This window comes from Talpa europaea (genome assembly GCF_964194135.1).
Source record: "Talpa europaea genome assembly, chromosome: 16".
NCBI classification, from domain to species: domain Eukaryota; kingdom Metazoa; phylum Chordata; class Mammalia; order Eulipotyphla; family Talpidae; genus Talpa; species Talpa europaea.
This window is the reverse complement of record NC_140084.1, coordinates 40,916,532-40,943,642: the sequence shown is the minus strand read 5'-3', so window position 1 is coordinate 40,943,642 and position 27,111 is coordinate 40,916,532. Positions and strand designations below refer to the sequence as shown.

The 27,111-nt window shown below is 53.1% G+C and overlaps 1 protein-coding gene across 1 annotated transcript; it reads right to left on the bottom strand.

The window, feature by feature from the left end:
- Positions 1-832: 832 nt before the first annotated feature.
- Positions 833-27,111, bottom strand: CATSPERG (cation channel sperm associated auxiliary subunit gamma; the record flags this gene model as incomplete). Its single annotated transcript, XM_084256900.1, is given in 28 exon segments — positions 833-1,099; positions 1,186-1,285; positions 1,376-1,468; positions 2,551-2,643; positions 2,886-2,981; positions 3,061-3,124; positions 3,283-3,439; positions 8,132-8,188; positions 8,275-8,355; positions 8,482-8,582; positions 8,726-8,918; positions 9,000-9,062; positions 9,398-9,611; positions 10,311-10,423; positions 10,509-10,661; positions 11,632-11,743; positions 12,240-12,366; positions 12,468-12,518; positions 13,062-13,181; positions 13,383-13,442; positions 14,382-14,519; positions 16,004-16,175; positions 18,758-18,910; positions 20,028-20,100; positions 20,287-20,416; positions 20,916-21,060; positions 26,712-26,834; positions 26,836-27,111. Coding segments are annotated over 28 exon segments (3,525 nt in total).

Genomic DNA, 27,111 nt, shown 5'->3' with positions numbered 1-27,111 from the left:
AAAGTATTAATAATAAGGACTTTACTAGTATCACTTAGCTATTTGCTTTCTGTATGTTTTTGGCCCTCAATTCCTCCATTGCTACTTTTTAAAAAAAATCTAATTGATTATTTGTAGCGTATGATTTTTATTCCTTTGTTTCCTTCTGCATATTTTTTATTATCTTAGTGGTTACCTTGGAGATTGCAATTAACCTCTAGTTATACTCAGAAGGCAGAGCAGGGAAAAAACAGAAAAAATGAAGCCAGAATCCTATGCACATTGAGGTATTCTGGATCAAACTGTACCTGAAGCCCACATTAACAAAGTCCATAAACTACCACTTCCATTTGGATCCTCTGAGTGAAATTTTTGCTACTTGCAACGAAAACCAAAATCTTAACTTTTCCAGAGTCCCCTCCTTAAGCCACACACTAGATAGATGTTGACATTCAAAATATTTAATGACTGGTACTAAACCTGGGCTCTGACAATCAGAATAGACTGCAGGCCAAAGCAATGGGCCTGAATCATGGAGGCCCTGCTGGTCTTTAGGGAGGCAAGGGGCATGCTGGGGAGTAGCTCGGGGACAAGCACATAGAGAAGCTGCTCTTTGCCATCTGTCACAGAAGGATCTCCATATTGTAATGACCTATGCAGCTGTGTTGTACAAACTAACTACACATGTACCCATAGCTGGACCTGCGTGAGGCCTCACTTGTATCTGAAGGAGTGCAAATTCAATCAAAATAGAAAGAAAGCCATGAGATGCGTTGCTGGTTACATTTCTAAGATGGTCTGGGGAAATGAGGGATGAGGGTGGTTGTGGGTTAATGCAGGAGGCCCAGGTAAGCTACATCACCTTCACAGTTTTCTCAGGCTGGCTCTGCTGTGGCATCCTGGGGATAACTTGGGTGTTGCTATAGCTTAACCTAGATCTGGACCTAGAGGACATATATAATTTTCTGGAAGAGGAGGTGTAGGTGTAGAAGGATTCTGAGGTAATGAGGTTGTTGATTTTCCAGCGAAGGAAGTTGCAGGCCTTCACCATAAGGGGCAACAAGACGCATATGTAGATGACGTAGAGGATCAGCAGGCCGACAAATATACCGGTTGACACCTATGCAGGCACCACACAACAGGTGTAGGTGAGCAGCCTGGGGGCCCCCACCTCCCAGCAGGGCAGCTCCCGGGCAGCCCACTCACCAGGAAGATGAGGAGGGCCCGCCAGTTACTGAGTGGGAGCCCATGGATATGCAGTAGGAAAATGAGCTGGTAGTCACAGTATGTGCTCTTGTCCACACCTCTGGTAAAGGATGGAGTTTAGAATTGGGGATGTAGTCAGGCACCCCACCAAGAAACCCCCAAATCCACCAGGGCCACATGTCTGGCTTACCTATTGCTTACTAATATCTTGAAGAAGAATTCTGGCGCGTAGATGCTATTGGGAACGGTGTCATGGCATGGAGAATTCTCCCGACACAGCCACCTAGGGGGATCGAATTCGGTTACTTGGGCTATACAGGTCAACCTGATTCTGCCCTCTCCCCGACTCTGGGTGAATATCTACTAGGTGCAATTTCATACCATCTTCCCTCATTCACCCCTTCATCTGTTCATCCAATAAGGATGACCGAGTGCTTACCATGTGACCTACTTCTCCTGCCTCTACACCTCCATCTGTCAATACTTCCATTATTATGCATTCACCTAGATTAAGGATTGCATACCCATATGTGCCAACTCCTCTCTCATCCCTGCTGCCTTCATTCCTTCATCTCACAAAGATAGCTTGAGACCTACTAGGTACAAAGTCATATCTTCATTCATTTATTCTTCCATGAATTCATTCATCCAGTAAACACAGACTGATAAGACTGCAAGTTGGTAAACTTGCTCATTCATTCACCCTCTTCATTTGCCCGAGGCATCATTTTCTACTTTTCATTGAATCAAATAGTTATTGAGCGAGCCCTAATGTACGAATTTGTTGCTCTTTGTTCTACTCATTCATTAATACCTCCATTTAAGTATCAGGCAGCGCCTACCATGTGTGAACTAATCTGTTTTTCGTTGTTTAAGTCAACAAACACTATGGTCAGTCCATTCAGACCTGTAAGGGAGACAGAGCCCACACCACACAGTGCCAGCCCAGAGGGGTCAAACAAGTTGGGATCTGGGCGCACACACCACAGGCAGAAGGGAGAGAGCTGGGACAACGGGCCACAAGTGGGGACTTGGGGCGTGCACTGGGGAAGCACAGCAGGAGCAGGATGAGAGCCAAATGTCCTATCCACAAGAGTTGGGAAAGTCTTCCTTGATCAAGGAGCACCTGAACTAAAGGCTGGAAGAAAGAGGAAGAGGAACGAGCTCTGCAGACAGAGGGTCTAGCTTATGGAAAGATCAGCCCCATTTGAAGAACACAAAGGATGTCAAGTGTGACTCAGGGATCAAGGTGACCCCCACCCCCCACCCCACCCCCCCCACCCTCCTTGGCAGACGGGATGGGCAGGCCTGACAGAAGTGGGCAGTTGGGGGAAAAGAGGGCCTGCAGCCTGGCGGTGCACTCACTGCATGCCAGGGTTCTTATGAGACATGATGGTGAAGGCCATGTCGTCGGTGGAGGTTTTGTTCTTTGTGGAGGTCCAGATGAGGCTGTGGGACCTGCAGCACAGCAGAACCTCAGGGCAAAGTGCTGGCAGAGAGGGCGGGCCCTCAGCTGCACAGAGCGAAGTGTCAGGAAGGGTGGGGGGGAACCCTGCGGGGTGGGTGGGACCAGAGACCTGAAGGGGCGGGGGCATAGACGTGAAGTGGGTGGGGCGGGCTCCCAGGGAGAGGTCTGTGGCTGGAAAGCTGGAGGGGCCTGCGAATGCAGGAGGGCCGCGATGGGCACCCACTGGGCTTACTTGTCCAGGGGGCTGTTGTAGCGGTAGATCTCCTCCTCGCTGTAGTCCGTGATGTTGTTGATCGTGGGCCCGCCGCCCACCACCTTCAGCACGTAGCTGCGGGGAGCACAGGCGCGGGTCCTCTCCACCACCCCCACCCTCGCCACCCGCCCCCTCCTGTCAACCAGGTCTTTACCTGCCCTGAAAACTGCCAGACTCTCCCGTCACCAAATCTTGGATCAAGAAGAAAGGGTAGAAGACTGTGGGTTTGGAGAGGATGGGGCTCAGGAGAGGAAATTAGCTCGGCTGGAGGACAGAGGAAGGAGCAAGGGGGGAGGGGGTGGGGTGTCAGGAGGGGGTGAAGAGGCTGGGGGCGGGGCTATGGCGGGCAGTCCAGTGGCCTGGGCGGGTCACGCACTGTCGCGGAAGATGAAGCAGGGCATCTCAGGGTCGGGTTTCACGCAATCGAAATACTTTTTGTTTTGATGGCGGTTGTACTGCAGCGTGTAGGAGATGTCGAAGGCCAGACGCTTGCCCGGCGGGCAGCCGATTAGTATGGGCAGCATCAGGTTGCCCTGAGCGGGAGGGGAAAAGCCTCCAGTGGGGTTGGGGAGCTGGCGAAGACACCCCTCCTGCTACACACCCAGCTACCTGCCAGGCTCCTCACCACAGAGGGCCAGGCCCCCATCACGGAGAAAACGATACTCTATTGAAGTTCACTCAGGTGGCTCTGAGTGCTGGCAAGGCGCTGGCTGACAGTCTAAGGGCTATAGGTATTCACACCCATTTAATCCCCTCAACAGCCTTGCGTGGTAGAGAGACAATGTAAAAGATCTCCAAGTAAGAGAAGGCAAAAGTGAGGCACAGAGAGGTCAAGACACTTATTATCACACAGCCAGTAAGAGGTAGAGCTGGGGTTAGATCTGAGATGGGCTGCTCCAACTGCCTCCAGATGAGACATACAAAACCTCCACCCCTAAACCTCTGGACGTGCCAGCGCTTCGTCAGACTGCAAAGGGTTGAAGTTGGACCTGAATTCTCAAATAATATACCTGGGGGAGCATGGAACACAGGAAGAAGTAAGGCCCAAGATAGGATCCATGGGTCCGGGAACCCTCCTGACATTGTCTTCAGAATGAGTGGCCCCTGGTCCATTTCTGGGGAGAGGATTCAGGGATTCTACCTAACTATCAAGTGGCATGGACATCCAGAGACTGTGTCCTGCATCTGGCAGTGACTGTAGAGAGGAGGTGGTGGCCACAGATCAAGCACTTCTCATGCCAAGGCCTGGACCAAAGACTTTCCGCCTGTCAGTCGCTCATTCACCAGGTCTAACAGGCAGCTCAGATTCTCACTACCCACAGCCCACTGCGGTTAATGGCACCTCCCCCCTCCATTTCAGGCTAAAAGCCTTGGCCTCTTCCTGGAAATCTTTCTCTCATCTCCACATCCAGTGCATGCAGATATCCTACAGTCTCTAGACTTCAAATAGACCCACTCTCCACCCCTCCCCCCAACTCCTTTGCTTGCCAGGTTCAGTTCCCTCCCTGCTGTCTCCACCCAGGGTCTCCCCACAACAGGCAGCCAGAGGAGACCTGTGCACACCTGGATCCCTCCCCTGCCCCAAACCCTGCTGGGCCTCACATGCTCTGTCCCCATGGCCTTCTCTCTCTTCTCTCCTCCGTGTTCAGCCTGACCCAGGCTCCATGGCTCTTCGCTGCCCCTTAGCCTAAGACAGGAATCTCCAGCCCTTTCCACCACCTCACCACACTGCTCGCTTTCCCGACCTCCTTCAGGTCTTTGCTCAAAGGCTTCCTGCTCCCCAGGCCTCCCCTGAACCAGTCTGTGGAAATTGCTAACCTCCCAATGCCCTTTGCCTGCTTATTTTTCCTTAAAAATAAACACTCAACACCTCTTAGCACACACTATCTTGTGTGTATCTTACTTGTTGTGACCCTGTGTGCTCCAAAACGTACATGTTGAAGTCCTAACCCTCTGCTACCTGCTGGCAGCCTAATTTGGAATAAGGTCTTTGCTGCACCTCCCCCTGCAGTGACCCTTAGGGCTAATGGCTTGCGCCATGGTCCCTAGGTCCACTAGCACGCAGGGGGAGAACAGCAAAACCCCCTGAAGACATACCTGCTGCACCTCTCCCTGCAGTGACCTCTAGGAATCCCTAGGTCCGGCTGGGCAAGGAACCAGCATGCAGGGGGAGAACAGCAAACTCCCTGAAGACATAGATAAGAAGGAAGCCAGTTGAAAGATAACGACCACCAGGAGCCACTACAGGAATGCTGTCCGCACGGAAACTTATCTCGCCTTCTCAAGGCCCACAAACTTTATTCTAATACAACTGTCTCTCTAAAATCTTTTCTCTCTCTCTAAAATCTTTTCTCTTTCTCTGTCTAAAAAGGTCATTGGTTTGCCGATTAAAAAAGAACATACGAAATCTAATAACTAGGCTAATTCAAATGAAACGTTACTAAACTCTGTGTATTAATAGAACCGTTAGCTTAATAATTTCTCTGTTGTATGCTTAGCCTTGTTAGTATTAATCTTAATGATAAAAATATTACATTGTGAAAAGTAAAATTCACCCGTGTTAATTAATAGTAATTTAGTGGTAGTGAGTAGTTTAAACAAAAAGTATTCACATAAAATAAAAAGAAAAATTAATAGCCTAACTACTTAGGAATGCGCCTGAGTCCAGATGTAAATCACTGCTCTGTCAATGATAAGCTAAACCTATAAGCAAGCTGATTTCTTCACTGATGTGAAGAAAAGCATTCCTATGCTTTTGGAAAACATATATATACTGGTCACCAACTCAAAGAAAATTACACTCAGATTTTCACTCTTGAAGTGTGTCTGTTTGTCATTTCTTTCACCGACGCCCTGACCACCCTGCACGCTTCTCTCAACCCTGAGGTGGCCTCATCGTCTACTGCTGTGCTGGTCCGCGGCAGGTCTTTACACATGTGACGAAGTTAAGATTAGGATGGGCCCTAATCCTGGGATGTGACACTGTCTTTACAAGAGGAGGATGTTGGGATGAGACATAGGGACAACTTCTTGTGGAGACAGGCAGAGATCACAATGGTATGTCTACTAGCCAAGGACTGTCAACAACCACCAGAAGCTGGAGGAAAGGCAAAGAACAGAACCTCCAGAGGGAAAACCAACTCTGACTGGGGACTTCTGGCCGCCAGAACAGGGAGTAAAGAACGCCCCCACCCCATGGTTATTTGTTATGGCAGCCCTAACTAATGCATCCTCCCCACTCAACAGCAGCTTCACAAGGTCAGGATTTTGCCTCTTGTTCTCTGCTGTAATTCTAGCACCCACTGTGGTGCTGGAGTGTGGCAGGTGAATGAATGAATGAATGAATGACCTTCCTGGTCAAACCTCTTGATTCCAGCCCCAGCCCAGGCCCCCTCCCAGAGAAGCCCAGACCTTTGTTCATCCAACAGAATCTGCTGGAGCACCCACTAAGTGTCAATTCCTTTCCTTGCTTCCAATATTTGCAGATCGAGAGCCCGCGGTTTATCAGTTATTCCAGGTTCTACATTTTCCCCAGGATGGGAAGCCAGAGAGAGTCCAAGGCCTCCAAATAATGATCTGGTGACACAGAGGTGAGAAGAGGAAGGGACAAGAAACTGGAAAGGCCCAGCTTGAGGGGACAACAAAGCAGTACCTGACTACACCCTGCCGGGAATGCCTCTGTTTCCCTGTCTATTTGGAAACTAAAAGTCATTGACTTTTTTCAGACTTAAATTTTAGGTGAGTAATATAGTCAATGATCAAACACACATACACACACACACACACACACACACACACACGGAAAAGTTTCACCGCTATCCCCACCCTCCAGCTCCAGCTGTCCTGTGTCACCTCCATGCCAAGAGCAACGGACCACAGTGAGCACTGAGTACTGTCCAGCCCAGATGTTTCTTGCAAATAAAAGCAATCAAGGAAATATATTCTCAGTTAGCCTCTTTCAGGTCAATACTGTGCAAATACTGTTTTGTGCTCTGCCTTTTTCTCTTAAGAATAGACTTGGGGAGCCTCCCTGGTGGTGCAAGGGGTTAAGACGCAACCTATGAAGCTATCCGCAGCCTCTGCAGCACAAGTTCGATCCCCAGCCAGCCAGGGAGCAGCCCACATGGCACAGCAGACCTGTCTCGCCTGCTGCTCCCCTCAGCAGTGCATTTCAGCTGATCTTCCTATTCTGTTCCCCACTCTGTCTCTCACCCCCCACACCTCTGGCCTGTACCCCAGGTCTTGTATGCATAAACAAATAAATCTTAAAAAAAAAAAGAAGAAATACACTTGGGAGACCATTCCGTATCAGTATGTGGAGATCTTTGCCCACCTCCCCACTCTTTTTTTTCCAACTGCTGCAGTTTTCCACTGCACGAGTCATCTGAGCACTCCCGTTAAGGGATATTAAGTTGTTTCTGACCCTTTGCTCCAGTATGCTGCAGATTAGTTTCCTAGAAGGGATTTACTGGGTCAAAAATGGGAATATTAACTCTCACCTCCTGAGATTAAAAGGCAAAGGGTGCAGGGAACCCTTCTTGGGTGCTGGGGTCAGTCACCCTTATCTCTACTTGACAGGCATTATCTCAGGTAATCTAAGGAGTCCCAGCTAGTACAACACCTGTTTTTAGGGCCCTGGGTCATTCTGAGGGGTGGGGAGGGGGGTGGCGGGGGGGGGGGGCAGAGGACCAGGTTCTGTCTACTGGTGAGTAAGGAGGAAAGTGGGTAAGAACAAGGCCTCTGGGTCAGGTCCCTTCTTTACCACTTATTAATTGCTGGGTTATTCCGAGGAGCTGCCAGCATCTCTCTGAGCCTCTGTCTGCGCCGTGTAAAGGGGATACCATGTGGGTACGCATGAGAAGAACCCAGGACCCCAAGGAGTGAACAAAGCCCACACCCTTGCCCAGATGAAGGGCACCTGTCAAAAAAGGCCAGGCTGGCCGGCAGGGGGCCTCTGTGCCAACTGGGAAAAGCCCTTTCTTGGGGTGACTTTACTTTCCTCCTGCAGAAAAACTCCAGAAGGAACCTACCAGCTTGCGCGTGTTCAGACCGCAGGCCGCTGAACGCATGAATGGGTGCAAGGAGCGGGCGGGGCCGCCACCACAGAGAAGCCCGAGCGACGGGATTAGGGTCGCCACCGCCAGGGGGCGCGCTGGGAACCCGCCCGGAGACTACACCCGCCCCTTCCCGCCCCCGCGCAGGGCCCCGCACCCAGGGGCGCATACCTGCATCCTGGGCCCGTGGGGCGTGTTCTGGAAGCAGTGCCCGGAGGAGCCCACCACCTGCGGGCGGGGCGGGCGACCGTGAGCGCCGCACCCAGTCCTTCCCCGCACCCCGCGGGCCTCCCCTAGGCTAGAGGGCCACGCACCCTGGCCAGTATGGAGGTCTTCTTCAGGTGGTGTCCGCTGATGCCCTGCTCAACGCACACCCTCCTGTCACTGAACGTGACCTGGGGCGGGCGGAGGCGAAGGGTGAGCGGCTTGGGGGGCCTCCGAGAGCCTCCAAACCACCGCGGGCTCCCACCCCGCGCCAGAGCACCGGCCTCCCTCGACAGCCCCTCTCCGCCGGGTCTCACCTCAAAAAGCACCGAATTGCGATTAACAAGGTACCTCCGATTCACCCCCGCCTCGATGCAGGCCGGGTGGGCCAGCACCACCGCCAGGTCCACCGAGGTGTCTGCGCGGGGCAGGGGGAGGGGGCAAGCCCGGCTTTAACCCGGGCGGTCCCCGGCGCAGACCCCGCCCCCAAGGCTCAGGCCGCGCCCCACCCCCGGGGCCCCCCAGCCCCTCCGCCGCCGCCGCCGGGCCCCGCCCGCTGACCCAGGTTGGCCCGGAAGGCCTCCTGGCTGGCGGTCAGCACCACCGAGAAGCTGTAGCTGGTGCCCTTGTCCAGGAAAATGCGCTCGGGCAGCTGGTGCTGGGCCTTGAGGTCGTAGACCTTCTCGTAGCCGATCGTGTCGATGTGCACTTTATTGGGCATCAGCTTGTTGCTCGCCAGGTAGAAGTGGTAATCCTGGGGGTTGGGGTGGGGCCAAAATCAACCACAGGGATGAGGGGTGGGGAGCCCCCGCGCCCCCGTCCCCGGGCCACGTACCCAGAAGTCCAACTTGTTCTTCCACCAGTACCAGGTGGCGTCGTGCCTCCGGTCCGCGTAAGGCTGCCGGGGCCGTGTGCACCGTGAGGGGATGGGGGGGCCCCCCCCGGGCAAGGGGCCCCCCGAACCTTTTTCTAGCTTCCGCTGCAGCGCTTCACCAAAGCCCCGCTTTCGCTCCTAGAGGGACATCCCCCTGCCCCCGCCAGACCATCTCCCCAAAGCCCGACTCCAGCCCCGGCTTCCACCGCGCCCCCAGGGCACCGCCTCCCTCCACCGGGGACGCTGGGGGCTGCCCAGCTCCGCTGCGCTCCCGTCGCCCTGCCAGCCACCGCGGCCGCCTCGGCCCCCTGCGCCCCTTTTCGGACCTGACGGCCCCAGCGCCGCTGCCCGCGGCCCACCTTGTCGTATTTGGAGTGCATCCAGAGCAGGTAGTAGACGAGGCCCTGGTAGACTATGAGCGAGGGCACGCTGTGGAAGCCCAGGGGATCCAGGACCCGCGGCGGCTGCGCCTGGTAGTGCTCCAGGCGCGTGTAGCGCTGCGGGTTGGGCAGGGCTAGCAGGCGCATGACGGTGAAGGGGCACAAGGAGGCGAAGGACAGTGTCAGGTGGCCCCTGGGGAGCGGCAGTGGGGGACAGCGCATGGCTTACCCGTGCTGGGCTGGGCGCGCCGGGAGCCTCCGCGGGGCTGGCTCCCAACTCTGCTGACTACCCAAATCTAACTCAGCCCTGAAACCCCGCCAGCCCAGGCCCCCGGCGTCCCTGGGGTCCTCGGACTAGAGTCCTGGGCCTTTTCCCTACACGGCCCCGGCAAAACGGGGGCACTCACACCTATGCAACCTTCCACCTCTCCCCAGCTACACCCCAGCGCTCCTCTGCAGGACACAGGATGGGTTATTAACACAGCAACGTCACATAGACCTCCCCAGCATCTCGGCTCCCCAGGACCTACCAGGTCAAGTTCAAGCTTCTCCCTCTGACCACCAGCCCCGGGAGTCTGCCCTGCCCTCATCGCAGTACTCCAGCTATACCTACCTCCCCTTCAGGTCTGCAACAACCTGCTCCATCTTATCAGGTGGCCTATTTTTCACCCTTCAGTTCACAGGGCTCACACCTCTTCCTCCTTGAAGCCCTCCCTGATGCACCCTCCTCCCAGAATGGGTCAAGCTTCTTTGAGCTTGCATTGGCCCTGAGTTGTCCCACCAAGCCCTTGAGGCTGTCCCCGGGGAAGGCTCGATCTCCCTGGTGGAGCAGCCACCAGCTGTGGGCAGCACCAGGGTCTGTCTCCCTGAGGCCACCATCCAGTATCCTCACCCTTTCCGCTTCAGGACGTGCGGGTTTTGCAGCTGCTGGTAGTTCAGAAGCTGCGCCACAGGTATAGGCCTCTTGACTAGCCAGCTCCGCTGTTTGTTCACAAGGTACACCAGCTGCCATGGGAAGGCAGGGTCAGCTGAGCGGGTATCAGCCACCCCAAGGCTGCCCCTTATCTCCCCCCAGCCCCCTGCCTGGCACCTGGTACAGTTTTCTGTTTTCGTAGAAGAGGGTGACCATGGTCTCTTGGCGAGCATAGAGAGGGGAGATCACTTGGAGATGGACATACATCTCCCAGCCTCTAGAGGGGAACAGCTTGAACAACTTGTAGGTGCCCTCCAGCAGGTACCAGATCTGGGGGTGCAACAGGTGTTTGTGAGTATGGGTGCGCCATAGGGATGACTGACCCCACCTACCCCTCTGCTGAGTGTGATGGCCACATCCCTTGAGGGGTGAAGCTTGGTCACTCATCTCCAGCTGGAACCAGGTGCGCTCCCGCCCCTTCTCTGTGGGTCCTCTCTAGTGCCCAGGACCCAAGCTGCTCTGCTTCCAGCCCCCGCTCGCCATGATCAGTTGCTTCACTCTTGCAGCCGGCCGAAACCTAAGCATTCCTAATATATATAATCCTGAAAGACTGGGGTTCCTAGAGCTGATCCCTCTTTTTGCCTCACTCTCTGCATCCTCCGGTGTTTCACCCACCACCTCCTCGGCTCGGTTTCCCATCTCTGCTCGGACACCCACGTTACCCCAATATATTTGACTCTCAACTTCATCTCTTCCTGGGCCTCTACCTGGAGGATCCCCTCCCGTTTCCAGAATGTCCTCCCTCCAAGCGCCCTCTTCCACGGAGCCCTCCCTGATACACCCCAGACTGATGTGTGCATCAGCTGCTGCTGTTCTCCCCACGGCAGAACTGACCAGTCTGCACCACCATAGTCTGGATCAGGTCTGCCTTGCCAGCTGGACTGGGACTCTGTGAGGGCAGGGTCGGGGACAGACTCAGCCACACAGGGAGCATCCCCAGACAGGGAGAGCTCCCTAGTTATGAAATTAACAACTGCAGGATGGAATCAAAGAAGCCCCCTCTGGATATCAGGTCATGGCTCTGAGTTCGGGGCGTTCACGCTGCTGGGGGATCGGGTAAAGACACTTCCCTTCTTTGAGATCCAGGGGTCATTTCCACCGAGAGCTTCTGCTGCCCTTCCCCAGGGTCCCTGAGGGTGTTCCCTCCCCTGGGCTCCTTTATCCCCACAGGGGGACAAGGGAGGCCCCTGGGGCTTGGGGTGGGCAGAGAGGAAGTGGGCAGAGGCGCAGGGCAGCCCACCTCCTCGGTCTCTGTGACAATAGCCATGTCCCCGTGGAATGAGTTGACCATGTACTTGATGGACTGCTCTTTGGGGAAGTCGGCCAGGTAGATGAAGTCCTTATTGTTATAGCTGCGCAGACAGAGAAGGGAACTCAGGGCACCCTGGCAAGGCCCCAGAAGAGGTCTGTTACCCCCCCAAAACTTCCAGCCTAACAGGAACCCTTTACTGAGTCATCCACCGGCCTGGTGAGAACGAGCAAAGGAAACTGGGGATTCTAACTTCTGCGCCAAGCTCTCTGGAGACACGAGGAGCACTGGGCAACCTGGCAGCATGCCAACAGCCCTGGGCTTGGCTCAGCGTTCTCTAGGTTCCCGAGGAGTGAAAACCTTTCCCTAGATAATCCCCTTCTCATGCTCACATAGGTGGAGTCCTCATAGCAGGTGTCAGAAAAGGGTCCCACAGCTTGAAAGTATTAGCTTCCCCCATCCCAGCCCCAACTATCCCGACCCTGTTTTCCCCACCAAAGTCCTGATAACTTCCGGGGTTGGGCATACTCAAGACCTGGTGACCTCCTAAAGGGCCCCCACCCAAACGCGGAAGCGGGCAGAAGACGCCTGGGCCATACCTCTCCAGGAGGAAGTTACCCCAGACGAAAAGCAGGTGGTTGTACGGATTGTAGAACATGCCCTTGGGAACCATGGGGAAGGTGGTGTAAGACACCGTCCCCAGGATCAGGAAATCCAGGTCCTGAGCTGGCCGGGGCAGAGGCAGAGTGGACATGGCAGTGAGGTGGGGTCCCCTGAACCCCTCCCAGTCCCCCACCTTTGAGGGCCACTCCGCCTTCTCTTCCTACCGTCAGGTATGAATGGCGGAATGCTGTAGAGGGCAGACACGTTATCACTGGCTAGAGGTGGGGAGAACATAGCAAAATCTGAGGCCCTGAGCTTATAAAACTTGAAACTGAGCAAGACACCTGCTTCCCAACTTTTCCAAAGGCTTCCCACGTGGAAGGCCTGTTAGCCTTTAGTTTCTTTCTGTGGACTAGAAAAGACACTGCCTCCCAGAGAGCTGTTCTGACTCCTTCCCAGGGAATGCAGTGCACAGCCTGTGCAACTGGACATGGCGGCCCTAGTCTTCTTTTACTTATTTTACTTCAGGTAAATCAAATCTCCTCATCACGAGCTTTAAGGATCTTCCAAATTTGGTCTCTGGCTCATGTCCCCCATCCCCCACCCCTTCTACCCTCTGTGCCAATCACACTGACTTCCTCCCAGTTTCTCTAGCCCACCAAGCCTCTCCCCCGTTCTCCACGGCTACGTCTGATCCAGGAGTTACATGAACATTTCCCACCTGTCTGCTGGAAACAGACTGAGCGGGATGAGCATGCAGTTCACAGCCTGGGTGCCTGTCCCTCTGCCCTCAGGCCCTCCCGCAGAGCCCCGATTACCCATGCTGTAGCTGGCCACTACGAAATCGTTGGTAGCGGTATAGTTGTTAGTTTCCAACAACAGCAGTAGTTTCTCGTTGATGTCAGAGTACACAGCCCAAAGTATGGAGCAGTTGTGAACTGAATGGGGAAGAGAGAGGCCCAGAGCACCCCAGGACCCACCCCCTCCAAACCAGGTCCTTCCTATGACAGCCACGCCCAGCCCTCCCCCCACCCCCAAACCATCAGCGCTTTCCCAGGACCTCTCCCAAGGCTACCTTCTTTCTCACAAACCCCCTCCGCCCACCCCGCCCCCCAAAGGCCCATTTGGGGGATGGATACCTTTTAGCCCTTCGCACACACTCCTCTCCTTGGGTATCAACTGGAAGGACACACGGCCCTCTGTGGAGGAGCCAAGGTCCACGCTCAGGCCCAGCCTATCCAGTACCCGCCCACCCACACCTCTCCACTCTGGCTGCCAGTTCCCCCAGTTCTCCAGGCTGGAAGTGCCTATGCCTCCCCATCCCTTACCCCAGGGGCCCCAAGGAGCAGATCTCACCCCCTGGCCTTCAGTCGCTCGCATCTAGGTTGTCAAAGTCCACTGTCTCTGGTCACATGTCAGTTTGGACACGTGACCCAGCAGGGCCACCCTGGGACTTGTGCTAGAGCTAATGGGGAAGTGCTGCCCTCATTCTCTTAGGGTGACTCAAACTGGTGGGAGAGGTGAATCCCCCAGTTCCTAGGGGGGTGATCCTTAGCCCCCATGAGAGCAATGTGTACCTAAAAATGAGGTCAAATCACAGGGCTAATAAGAAAACCCCCCTCCCTAAGACACCTTGCCCTGCACCTTTCTGTGTGCCAATTTATTTCACCCTTATAGTAACTCAGTGAAGTAGGTAACAGTACATCATTAGCCCCATTTTGCAGATGAAGAAATGAAGCCAAAAGGACTTGGCCACAGTGACTTGGGTCAGATGTGTTGGAGCAGTGAACCTGAGCTATCATCATTTTGCCACATATGCTGCTTTGCCAAGGCAAAGACAAGAGTCCTGATGATACAGCCTGCCAACCCCTGGATCCAGCCATGCCTGAAGCTGGCACCTGGTCTTTCCATTCAGACCAGTCCACAAACTCTTCATGCTGAAATTCCTTTTGAATTGGGCTTCCCTCCTTTGAAACCAAATGCACGACAAAAGATACACAGCCCTGCCCCAGCCCTGCCCTTACAAAGGATCATCCCCCTCATAGAGCTCTCCTCCCGCCAGCCTGAGACCCTCCTCCCGAGAAATCTTGGGGGTGAGGTGTGGAAGGGTCTCTTGGGCTGCCAGAATGCACCCTTACCTGTGATCGTCCCCAAGTGGATGTAACCTTCATGCTTGCCAGCGCTGAGGGCCATGATGTACTCAGAGCCGTTGCTATGGAAATACACGGGGCACAGCTTCTTGATGCACTCATTAGCCAGGATGCGCACCCAGCTCCCTGTCAGGGCCAGCAGGGGACTTGAGGCCCAAACGTTTGGACGTAGGCCCCCCCACCCCCACATTTTCTTGTGTGAGTCCTCCCTGCCGAGCAGCTGTTCTATGCGGTGTCTCTGGGTACCCGACTTAGGGCTCCAGTTGCTTATGAGAAAATCCCCTCTGCTCACAATCTCCCCATGAGATTCAGACTGGCCCGACCCCATATTTGCATTGCCCTGGTCAGAGGTTTGGTACTGAGCTGAGCAAGTTGAGCAAAGCAGACGTGGTCCCAGCTTGCAATGGCTAACAGAGTTGCTCTTTCTGGGGGCCCTGAGGGCAGAACAGGCTGCAGTTGCCAGGAGGAGGAGGCAGTCACCTCGCCAGCACCAGGAAGGGCTGAGCTATCTGCTACAGTGAGCCCCTAGATCCAACTGTGCCTGGAACCCACATGTTCCTTGTCTTTTCAGCTAGGTTGACAAACACTCCCTTTTTCTGGACTGAGCCCATTTTAATTTGATTTCTCCCATAGTCAAAATTCCTAACAATTGGAGAGAAATTAAGTTGTTGGGAACACACATTAACTAGTGAAATACAGAGTCACGTTTCTATGACCTGTTGCTCTCTCATGTGGCAGGGGTGGGTGGCTCAGGAGGTGGGGGGGGCGGGGTGGGTATAAACATGAACCACAAGAAGGCTTGTGGCATTTTTTCTAAAATGAGGCTCAACGGTTGAGCGCTGGGCTGCGAAGCTTCCCACAGCCTCTGCAGCACTGGTTCGATCCCTGGCTGCTGGTGAGGGTCCCATATGGCGCAACAGACCTCTCCTGCTGTGCCTGCTGCTCCCCTCAGCAGTGTACTTCATCAGTCTGCCTGTTCTGCTCCCCGCTCTGGCTCTGGGTAATTCTCTCACCCTCTTGTGCTTCTGACTGTACCCAGTGCTTGTATAAATAAATAAATAAATAAATCTTTAAAAAAAATACTAAAACTTTAAAAAAAATAAAAATAAAAAAATAAAACGAGGCTGAATCAGGAGTCTCTTTCCTCTCTGATCATTGCTTTGCTCTCCAAAGACCTATCTGTCTGTCTGTCTGTCTCCTCTCTCTCCTTCGCTGTTTCTTTCTCTCTGGCACTCTGAATCCTTTCTGGGTACACATCTCCTTTGACACGTGCTTCTGACACTCCGGAGGCTGCACGTGCGCATGCTCACATCTCTCTCCCCGGCCTCCCTCCACGCTGATGTCTCCCTCTCCCCTCGGCTGGCTCACAGCTCCAGGGTAAGTCTGGATGAAAGCCTTGCCCAACACACAGAAGGTGGAGAAGGCCCATGCGGGTGGTCAGCGACGATTCAAGGCCTTGGAGTCCCTCCAGCCCCCGCCCCACGCACTGCCCACAGTCCCAGACCCAGGCACCCTGGTGGGTGGTTCCCGGGCGCCCTCCCTGGAGCTCCAAGAGCCAGGTCCCCGCGCCGGAGACCTGAACCCCGCCAGCTGGCCCGGCCGGCCCTCACCGCTGCCCTGGTTGCTGTCGTGGAGCGTGCTGTAGGTGCCAGTGAAGTAGTAGACGAGCTGGTTCTGCCGAATGAAGAGGGTGCTCTCAGTGGCGATGGTGTCATAGATGGTGGCTGTGAAGGCGGTGTGGGGGCAGTAGAAGGCGCCGACCCAGCAACTGTCAATGCCCAACTGCAGGGGAGCAGAGTCCGGGGTGGGCTGGTGGGGCACAGCCTCAGCCCCCACATCTTGCCCTGGAAGGGGGCTGCCTGCTCTGACAGTGGTTCAAACGGCCCTGCAGCTGCCCCCAGGCACCTCCCTGCTCACCCTGCAGCAGCGCCTTGGTGGCCAAATTTCTCCACATGGGCCTGCAGGCAGGACAGCGCCAGCTGGGTCTCGGCTCCCTACACTGGGGCAGCACAGAGCACACTCAACAGCACCAGTGATCTTGGTTCCCCAGACCAGTCAAGGTTGTACCCATGTGGATACAACAGAAACTCTGCTTGGCTCAAGGCATATGTGTAATTGTCCCCTCCCCATATTTTATTTTATTTATTTATTTTTTAAAGATTTATTTAGCCATACAAGAGCTGGGGTGTAGGCCAGAGGTGAGGGAGGGGGTTGAGAGGATTCACTAGAGACAGAGTGGGGAACAGAACAGGAAGACTGACTGAAATACACTGCTGAGGGGAGCAGCGGGAGAGACAGGAGAGGTCTGCTGTGCCATGTGGGTAGCTCCCTGGCTAGGGATTGAACTCATACCCATACTGCTGACGCTCAGCCCCATACTGCTGATGCTTAACCCCTTGTGCCAAGAGGGAGGCCCCTCCTCATATTTTTAAAGGACAGTTTTATTAGGAAAGAGAGAAAGAGACCCATGCAGTCACAGACGGGTAGGAAACTGCCTCCATGCCACAGTTTGAACGATCCTATTCTATCTCGGACACAACTGGCCTTTGGGCTGACACTCTCTGAACCCACTATCACTAGCCCCAGTCACCTCAGGAACAGTGTGACAGCGCCACCACATGGAGGGGGCTTGCCTAACAGACTGAATCTAAATTAAGCTTCTAGAGATCACTGCTAGTTTATAGGCAATATGCCGGGTTATGAACTGAGTTGTATCCCCACCCCCACACCTGTTTAGCAAGGTATACACTGAAGACCTAACCCCCAAGGTGAATGCATTTGGAAATAGGACCTTTAGGAGGTACTGAAAGTCCTGTGAGGTCATAAGAGGGGGGCTCTAATCCTTATTACACTGGTGTCCTTTTTTTTTTTTTAAAAAAGATTTATTTATTTATGCATACAAGAGCTGGGGTATAGGCCAGAGGTGTGGAGCGGGGGTGAGAGGATTCACTAGAGACAGAGTTGGGAGCAGAACAGGTAGATTGTCTGAAATACACTGCTGAGGGGAGCAGCGGGTAAGACAGGAGAGGTCTGCTGCACCATGTGGGTCACCTCCCTGGCCACTGGGGATCAAACTCTTGCTGCGGTAGCTGTGGATTGCTTCATAGTGCTGACGCTTAACCCCTTGCACCACCAGGGAGTCCCCTAGACTGGTGTCCTTTTAAGAAGACACGCTAGGTCTCTCCACTCATGCCCTAGAGAAAAAGCCATGTGAGGACACATTTGAGCCCTGGATCAAGCCAAGCCTGATGCCTGTCCATGCTTGGACTTTGTATTAGGTGCAGTTACTAAATCCATTTCCTGTTTAAGCCAACCTGGGTTGGCTTTCTCCTTCAGCTGCACCAACTCAAACGTATGTCATTTCCACCAAAAGCAACTTGCTTCAGACGTTCCAACACTACTCTTGAGAATAACAGAAGCTCTCAAGGCTTAATCTGAAACCCTGGGGACCGATGCATATCACAACTCAGAATTTTCCAGATTTGGGGAACTCCCTGATGGTACAAGGGATTAAGACACAGTCTGTGAAGCTGTCCGCAGCCTCTCCAGCATGAGTTCGATCCCTGGCCGGCCTGGGAGCTACCCACATGGCGCAGCAGACCTCTCCTGACTCGCCCACTGCTCCCCTCAGCAGTGTATTTCAGTACATCTGCCTGTTCTATTCCCCACTCTGTCTCTAGTGAATCCTCTCACCCCCCCTACAACTCTGGCCTGTATCCCAGCTCTGGTATGCATAAACAAATCAATCTTTAAAAAAAAAAAAGAATTTTCCAGATTTTGAAAGGTAAGATGGCACACATACCATTCACATGGAAACTTTCAGTGGGGTCTGGGGTAGCACCCCATAATCAAACTCCTTTGCATTTCTGCAGGGCAGCATCTAAATACTAATACTATATGAGATGAATAAAGACTATATGTAGCCTTTGTTAGCTTAGCTCAGTTTTAGCCTTAAACCTGGAGAAATGCAGTTTTTCACAGCTTTCTGGATTTCAGAATTAACAAATGGTGGATTTAGTAAGCAATAATAGCTACGACCACACCATCATCATTCTGTCTCCAGCTGCTACTAACTTCTGTCATCCTTACCATGATTCCATGAGGTGAATACAAATATTACGCCCAATTGGCAGCCCAGGTAGGAGAAGTGACTTGCCCAAGATCACACAGCCAAGAGGTGGTGGAACCCAGGCTGGATTTGAAGCCAGGCTGTCCAGCAGCAGCCTTGTCTTTCCTTCAAGTTATCTCCCTCTTTTGGGGACTAATATGTCTTTGGAGAGCCCTTCCAGGTCCCACTGTTTTAGGGCCTGAGACCCAGCATCTCTCAAGAGGCCCCAGCCCACGGTCTGCCCTGTGCCACTCACCTCCACAAGAAAGACGTCATTGAAGTTGTTGTCAGTGAGAAGGACAGACTTCTGCTCAGGAATGCCACCCAGGATTAGCACGGGTGCCTGGTCCACGGTGTACCACAGGGGCCTTGAGGAGGCATTCACGAAGTACCGGGGCTCAAGTTTGATCTGTGGAGTGGGGGGGCTGCTCAGCACTTCCCCTACCCTCCCACGGCTCCATCCTTTAGGATAAAACCAAAGTCTGGACCCACAGGGTCCCACACAATATGCCTGTCGTGCCTCTGACCTCACCCCACACTCTCTGCTCTCCGCTTCCAGCTCTGCTCTCGGTCTCATGGGCCTCCTCAGCCCTGCTCAGACTCACCAGGCGCTGCCCTGCCCCAGGGCCTTTGCACTGGCAGTTCTCTCTGCATGGAATGTTCTCCCCTGGTATCCACGTGATTCCCTCTCCCCCTCCCAGGCCTTACTCAAATGTCAACCTTCTCAAGTAGGTCTTTCCTGACCACTCCATTAAGCATCGTGATCCCCTTCTGCATGGACCCAGGCCACCCCCTCAGTGGGATTTCTCCCCCGAGCCCTGGCCACCTTTGAACCCACTGTGAACTTGACTTGATCTCAGGTTTACTGGTTTGGTATCTGTTTCTCCCACTAGAATGTCAGTTCATGAGGGCAGGGATGTGTGCGCGTGTTCACCGTCATGTTTCCATGGTGCCCACAATGCGCTCAGTTAAGTGCCTGCTGAGTGAATGAATGAATGAATGAATGAATGCACAGGAATTGAAAATATGGGTTCAGTGTCAGGCAGACCCACTCACAAATCTCATTCCTTATGCTGAGCAACTGAGGACAAGTGGCTTAGGGGTTAAGTCTCAGCGCTATCACGCTATCAGCACCACTGCCCCCACCACCACCCAGCAGCCAGGGAGCTACCCACATGGCGCAGCAGACCTCTCCTGTCTCACCTGCCGCCCCCCTCAGCAGTGTATTTCAGTCAGTCTGCCTGTTCTGTTCCCCGCTCTGTCTCTGGTGAATCCTCTCACCACCCCCCACCCCGGACCTCTGGCCTGCACCCCAGTTCATCTATACATAAACAAATAAACCTTTTTAAAAAATAAAATAAAAAAATGAGTATGCGAGAACCTTCCCTCACAGGGCCACTGAGCAGAAGAAGGCAACCGCAGCAGCCTGGAGGGCGACAGCACACAGCAACGTACCTGCCACCTGTTGGGAAGTCATCAGGGCCCCAGCCCAGTACCTTCTACCTCCGAGCTGGCCAGGTGCTCACCTCGTTGCCCAAAACGAAGTGAAGCATTTGGTCTTTGTTTCTCTGCAGGAAGCCATTGATGTTTATGGGGAACCTGGCGCAAGTGTGGGGCCAGCTCAGGTGAGGGCTGGGGTTCCAAGGCTCCTGCTCCCCACCCCCACCCAGGCACCTCTTCTCCCACTGGCCTCCCTTTGATCGCTTCCCGGCTTCTTGGGGAATGTGGGGATTCCAAAGGCCCTCCTTGAGTTTCACCCCCTGCCCTGGGCTTGGGAGAGGCTACCTTTTATCAGGAATGAAGGGCCCTAGGCCGTTGCTGCTGACATCCACGTTCATGACCACGCTGCCATTCCTGATGGGCATGGGCACATACCAGCTCATGTCACACAAGAACGTGTTGTTGTCGCACGACTCTCCTGGTGGGCAGTGGGCACTGAGGCTGCTGGGGCCTCCTAGCAGCCCCCTCCATGCCACAGACCATTGGTACCTTTATTTGTTTGTTTGTTTATATTCAAAAGGGCAGGTTTATTATAAAATGGGAAGGGGAGAGGAGGGAAGGCCACTTACACAGACACAAGTGGGCAGAAAGAGGTGCCCCTGAAAGGGACAGGCTGTTAAGGGATGCCTGCACAGTCATGGGCGGGCAGGACAGCTACTGCCATTGGTATCTGCAAGGCCCCAGGCCCCTCTCTGGGTCATGGGCCCCACTGGGGACTTTGTGTGGCCCCATCTAGGCATGGAAGCTGCTGAGGCCTCCTCCAGCATCAGGCCACAAACTCCACTGAGGGCCCCCCCAACAACCCCTCAGCCCCACCAGCCTCCCCTCCGGGTCATGGGCCCCGCTGAAGTCCCCAGAAATCCCTTACCACTCCTCCCAGCCTGTGACCCCCTCCAGGCACCCCTAAGGCCCACCTCTGTGGTGGAAGGGCGCTGCCTCCATCTGGATCTGCAGCTGCTCCATCTTCCAGCGATAAAAGTTGACAGGAGACTGGAAGGTGACCAGCACGGAGGGCTTCAGCCCTGTCAGGTGGCCCTTGAAGACCAGGGCCTTGGAGACCTGGGGGCAAGATGGCCCCACAGGTACATCCTCAAGATAGTCTCCGGGTGCCCCCTGCCATGATCCCACCTTTAGCAGCTTATCTTCCTGGGTTGGGTGGGGAGAACAGACTCTCCCCTGTGGGCAGGTCAGAGAACATGGCCTATAGGTTTCGGGGGCCAGATGACAGGTTTGGAGCTAGGTTAGGAGAGGGGTAGCCAGGGACAACCTTGCAGAGATGCCAGGATCCCGAGAAGGGCTGGAGGAAATGGAAGGGCAGACTGGAGACAGAAGGAGGCAAAGGGAAGGGTGTCTCAGGTGCCTGGAACAGCATAAGCAAAGGCTTGGAGGCACCTCCAAGACAAGACTGCACTTGAGCCATTGGGGGGTGAGGTCACGCTGAGAAACACCTGGCCAGGGTCTCCCACTCCTGCCACTTACGCCAACCCCCCATTCCTCAATTCCAGTCCCAGAGTGGCAGGTGCTGGGATGGGTGGGTGGGGACCTCCTCTCTGTTAGGGAAGCCATGGCCATGACCACGCTGGTCCTGTCCACGCTTGTCTCTGGCCTAGACACTCATTAGCCTCCTCGATGTCTCCCTGCTTCCGCCTGGCCCCCCACAGGGCAGGAGGGAGCACGCGAACACCTGGGGCAGCTCATGTCCCTCCTCAAAGCTCCATCTCACTCAGTGTGAAAGTCAAGACCTCACTATGCACCATGAGGCCCTAAAAATCCCATCACCTCCCTGACCTAGCTCCTCCCATTCTCCCCTTTGCTGGCTCCGCTCTGGCCTCCCGGGCCTCTTCCTGGTTCCTCATATAAACCAGCCTCTCTCCTGCCTCGGGGCCCTGGCACTGACTGCTCCCCCAGCCTGGAATGCTTTCCCAGCTCTCCCCACAGTCACCCCTTCTCTCATTCCAATCTCTGCTAAGCCTCTTCCCCAATGACTCCTGCTGACCCCACGACAGCCTCTTTCTAACATAGCACCTCGTTTGGTTTTCTTCACATGGCTTCGCTTACTCTCATAAATTGTTTGATGTCTGCTCCCTGGTGGGCTGTAAGAAAAACCTGGCCATTGGAAACCACCTCCCAAGGCTGTATTACCCGCAAAAGAACATCTAACTTGGGCTTCCCTGGTGGCGCAAGGGTTAAGACGCAACCTATAAAGCAATCTGCAGCCACTGTGGCATGAGTTCCATTCCCGGCCAGCCAGGGAGCAGCCCACATGGCGCAGCAGACCTCTCCTGTCTCACCACTGCTCCCCTCAGCAGTGTGCTTTGGTTAATCTGCCTGTTTTGTTCCCCACTCTGTCTCTGGTGAATCCTCTCATTCCCCCCGCCAACCCCAAACCTCTGGCCTGTATCCCAGCTCTTGTATGCATAAATAAATAAATCTTAAAAAAAAAAAAAGAACATCTAACTCACAGTCGGTGTTGAGTGAACAGATAAATGTGTTTTTGGGTGTTTTTTGCATAGAAGAAGTGGGGTGTAGGCCAGAGGTGGGGGTGTGAGAGGATTCACCAGAGACAGAGAGGGGAACAGAACAGGCAGATCGACTGAAATACACTGCTGAGGGGAGCAGCGGGTGAGACAGGAGAGGTCTGCTGCACCATGTGGGTCAGATCCCTGGCCGGGGATTCTACTTAGGCTGCAGAGGTGATAGCGTTGAGACTTAACCCTTAGGCCTCCAGGGAGGCCCAGATAAATAAAAGTATCATATTTTCCCAAAAAGATTTATTTATTTATTTATACAAGAACTGGGGTACAGGCCAGATGCACAGGAGGGTGAGAGGACTCACCAGAGACAGAACGGGGAACAGAACAGGTAGACCAACGAAACACACTGCTGAGGGGAGCAGTGGGCGAGACAGGAGAGGTCTGCTGCGCCATGTGGGACCCTTGGCGGTTGGCTGGGATCGAACTGGCACTGCAGAGGCTGCGGACAACTTCACAGCGCGGCGCTCAACCGCCTGCGCCACCAGGGGAGGCCCAAAAGTGTCACATTTTTGCAGATAAGGAGAGACAGTGTACGGAGTAAAACCTTCCGCCCAGGGTCACAGTCTCAGTGGCCAGCTTTCACTGAGCCCTTTCTATGAACCAGGTACTACGCTGATACCCACACATACTTAACCATTTTCTGAAATGGGTCTGATTATTATCATATGCTTATTAAGGATGCAGAAATCTTGGTACAGAGAAGCAAAGTCACTTGCCTCATCACACAGCTTTTATGTAGCAGAGCTGGGATTTGAACCCAAGGGGCCTGGTTCCAGGGGCCAAAGAATTAACTGTTATGCTATGATTTTTCAAGAAACTGTTCTGGGGGGCAGATTCAAATCCAGTTCTGCTGCCTCCAGAACTTCAGTTTTAGTTTTCACACATTCTGCTGTCCTCAAAAAGCATATTTGGGCCAAAACAATCTTGAAAAAGAAGAACAAAGTTGGAGGATTCAAACTTACAGACTGGAAAATTTACCTCAAAGCTAGATTAATGAGGACTGTGTGGTGCTGGCACATGGATAACAGACAGAGCAGTGGAAGAGAAGAAAACTCAGAAATAAACCCTTACATTTAAGGTCAACTGATTCTTGACAAAGGTGCCAAGAAAATGCAGCGGGGCAAAGACTAATCTTTTCAATAAATGATGCTTAGATTGTTGGATATTCATATGTGAAAGTCAGACCCTTATCTTACACCATGTAAAAAACATTAAAGTGTATTGGAGACCTAAACTAAACCCTTAGAACAAAACTTGGGAATAAATCTTTGTGATCTCTGGCTAGGCAAAGACTTCTTAAGCAACACCAGGGCCTCCCTGGTGGCCCAAAGGGTTAAGACTCAACCTATGGAGCTATCGGCAGCCACTGCAGCACGACTTCAATACCTGGCCAGGGGGCTACCCACCTGGTGCAGCAGACCTCTCCTGAGTCATTCGCTGCTCCCCTCAGCAGTGTGTTTCAGAAAGTCTGCCTGTTCTGTTCCCCACTCTGTCTCTGATGAGTCCTCTCAACCCCCACACCTCTGGCCTGCACGCCAGCTCTTGTATGCATAAATAAATAAATATTTTTTAAAAATCAGTAAGTTGGACTTCATCAAAATTGAAAATGTGGGTGCTATTTTATGGCATGTGAATTACATCTTAAACATTAAAACTTTTGGGCCTCCCCAGTGGCAAAGCGGGTTGAGTGCAGTGCTGTGAAGTTGTCCGCAGCCTCTGTAGCGCAGGTTCGATTCCCAGCCGGCCAGGGAGATTCCCACATGGCGCAGCAGACCTCTCCTGTCTCACCTGCTGCTCCCCTCAGCAGTGCTTTCGGTCCATCTGCCTGTTCTGCTCCCTGCTCTGTCTCTGGTGAATTCTCTCACCCTCTCGTGCCTCTGCCCTGTACCCCAGTTCTTCTATAAATAAATCCTTAAAAAATTATGAAAACCATTAAAATTTTTGTGCTTCAGGGTCTCCCTGGTGTGCAAGGGGTTAAGACACAACCTATGAGGCAATCTGTAGCCTCTGCAGCACAAGTTCGATCCCCGGGCGGCCAGGGAGATGCCCACATGGTGCAGCAGACCTCTCCTCACTTGCCCACTGTTCCCCTCAGGAGCGTATTTCGGTTGATCTGACTGTTTGGTCCCCCGCTCTCTCTCTGGTGAATCCTCGCACCTTCCCCCGCCACACCTCTGGCCTGTATCCCGGTTCTTGTACACATAAATTAATTAAAAAAAAAACTTTTGTGCTTCAAAGGACACCATCATAAAAATACAGATCATGTATCAGATAAGTAACTTGTATCCAATCAGATAAGGAACTTGTATCCAGAATATAAAAAGAAATAAAAGGGCATAGGACCTTTCTCCACAGAAGACAGATAAATGGCCAGAGAGCAAATGAAAAGATGTTCAACATCATTAGTTATGAAGGAAATGCATATCAAAGACACCGTGAGATACCAGTCCACACAGTAGGTTGATGTAATTTAGAGATTTTTTTTTTTTTTAATAGAGGCATGCTTTATTTATTTATTTATTTATTTGTTCGTTCGTTTTTGTTTATACATGCACTGGGTACAGTCAGAAGCGCGGGAGGGTGAGAGAGCTCACCAGAGCCAGAGCGGGGAGCAGAGCAGGCAGAAGGACCAAAGTACACTGCTGAGGGGAGCAGCGGGCGGCAGGAGAGGTCTGCGCGCCATGTGGGACCCTCCTCTGGTGGCCGGGGAGCAGCCGGGGATCGAACCGGCGCTGCAGAGGCCGCGGGCAGCTTCGCAACCCAGCGCTCAACCACTGCGCCACCGGGGAGGCCCAGGTTGATGTAATTTAAAAAATGGGAAGGGCCTCCCTGGTGGCTCTGGGGTTAAAGACAGCACGATCAAGCTATCACCAGCCACTGCAGCATGAGTTCGATCCCCTGCCGGCCAGGGAGCTACCCACATGGCGCAGCAGACCTCTCCTGCCTCACCTGCTGCTCCCCTCAGCAGTGTATTTCAGTGGATCTGCCTATTCTGTTCCCTCTGGTGAATCCTCTCACCCCCCATGCCTCTGGCTTATACCCCAGTTCTTGTATGCATAAATAAATAAATCTTTAAAATAAATAAATGAATTAAAAGTGGGAAGTAACAAGAACTGGCGAAGCAAAACCCTCATGATGCTGATGGGAATGTAAAATGGTGCTTTGGAAAACACTTTGGAAAACAGAAGGAAAGTCAACACATAACCCAGCAATTACATTCCCAGGTATATCCTCAAGGGAACTGAAAATAAATGTTTACACAAACACTTGTACACAAATGCTTACAGCAGCATTCTTAATAGTGAAAAACATGGAAAAACCCAAGTATGCATCCATTAATGAATGGATGAACAAAAGGGTCATCCACGCAAGTGAATGTTATTCAGCCATAAAAAGGTAATACTGATACATGCTACAACATGGATAAGCCTTGAAAACATGCTAAGCGAAAGAAATCAGACACAAAGGTTACATATTTTATGATTCCATTTAAATATGAAATTCCAGGGCCTCCCCGGTGGCGCAGTGGTTGAGCGCTGGGTTGCAAAGCTGCCCGCGGCCTCTGCGGCGCCGGTTCAATCCCCGGCTGCTCCCCGGCCACCAGAGGAGGGTCCCACATGGCGCGCAGACCTCTCCTGCCGCCCGCTGCTCCCCTCAGCAGTGTACTTCGGTCCTTCTGCCTGCTCTGCTCCCTTCTGACTGTACCCAGTGCATGTATAAACAAAACAAACAAACAAATAAATAAAACATGCCTCTATTAAAAAAAAAAATATATGAAATTCCAGAATAAGAAAATCCATACGGACAGAAAGTAGATTAGTGGTCTTATAAGGCTAAAGGAATGGGGGTACAATCAGAGTTTCTTCTTGAGGGGAGGAAAATGTTCTAGAATTAGATGGTGATGACTGCACAACTTTGTGAATATACTAAAAAATAACTGAATTATATACATTTGAAACAGTAGTAGTATAATGAATTATATCTCAACTTTGTTAACGGCCCCAAAGCCCCCAAAACAAAAACCTCACTTGAGCACCTACTATGTGCCTGGAAGGATACTGGGAACCTTGACTCCTTCAGGTCTCCAAGGTCTGGTGGCATCACCACTATTACAGTGTTAGTGATGGCAAACTGAGATGATACGTACTGATCCCCACCCTCGTTGCTCCCACTCACCTCTCTCTCGCAGGAGTAATTGATCTTCAGGTAGTAAGGGAAGCCCAGGTATTTCTGCAAGCAGAGGTTGGGCAAATGTCCAGAGCTCAGTGGGGTGTGGATCCAAGACCTCTCCGTTTCCCCTCACTCCTCGTCCTCTCACCTCGTCGGCATGGAGAGGTCCAGTCACCCATAATCTGAACAGCATGTCCATGACTGCAAGGGTCTCTTCATAGAAGAAGCGATAGCTTCCACTGAAGTTGCCTACGCTCTCAACTTTGCTTAGGACAACATGCCAGCTGCACGGTGGGGTATCCTCTATCCTCGCCCATAGTCTCCACGGGGCTAACAGCACCGCCAGCAGTGCCCACAGCGCCCGCAGGACTCCGAGTCTCCGCCACAGAGGGCCAGCAGCGGACAT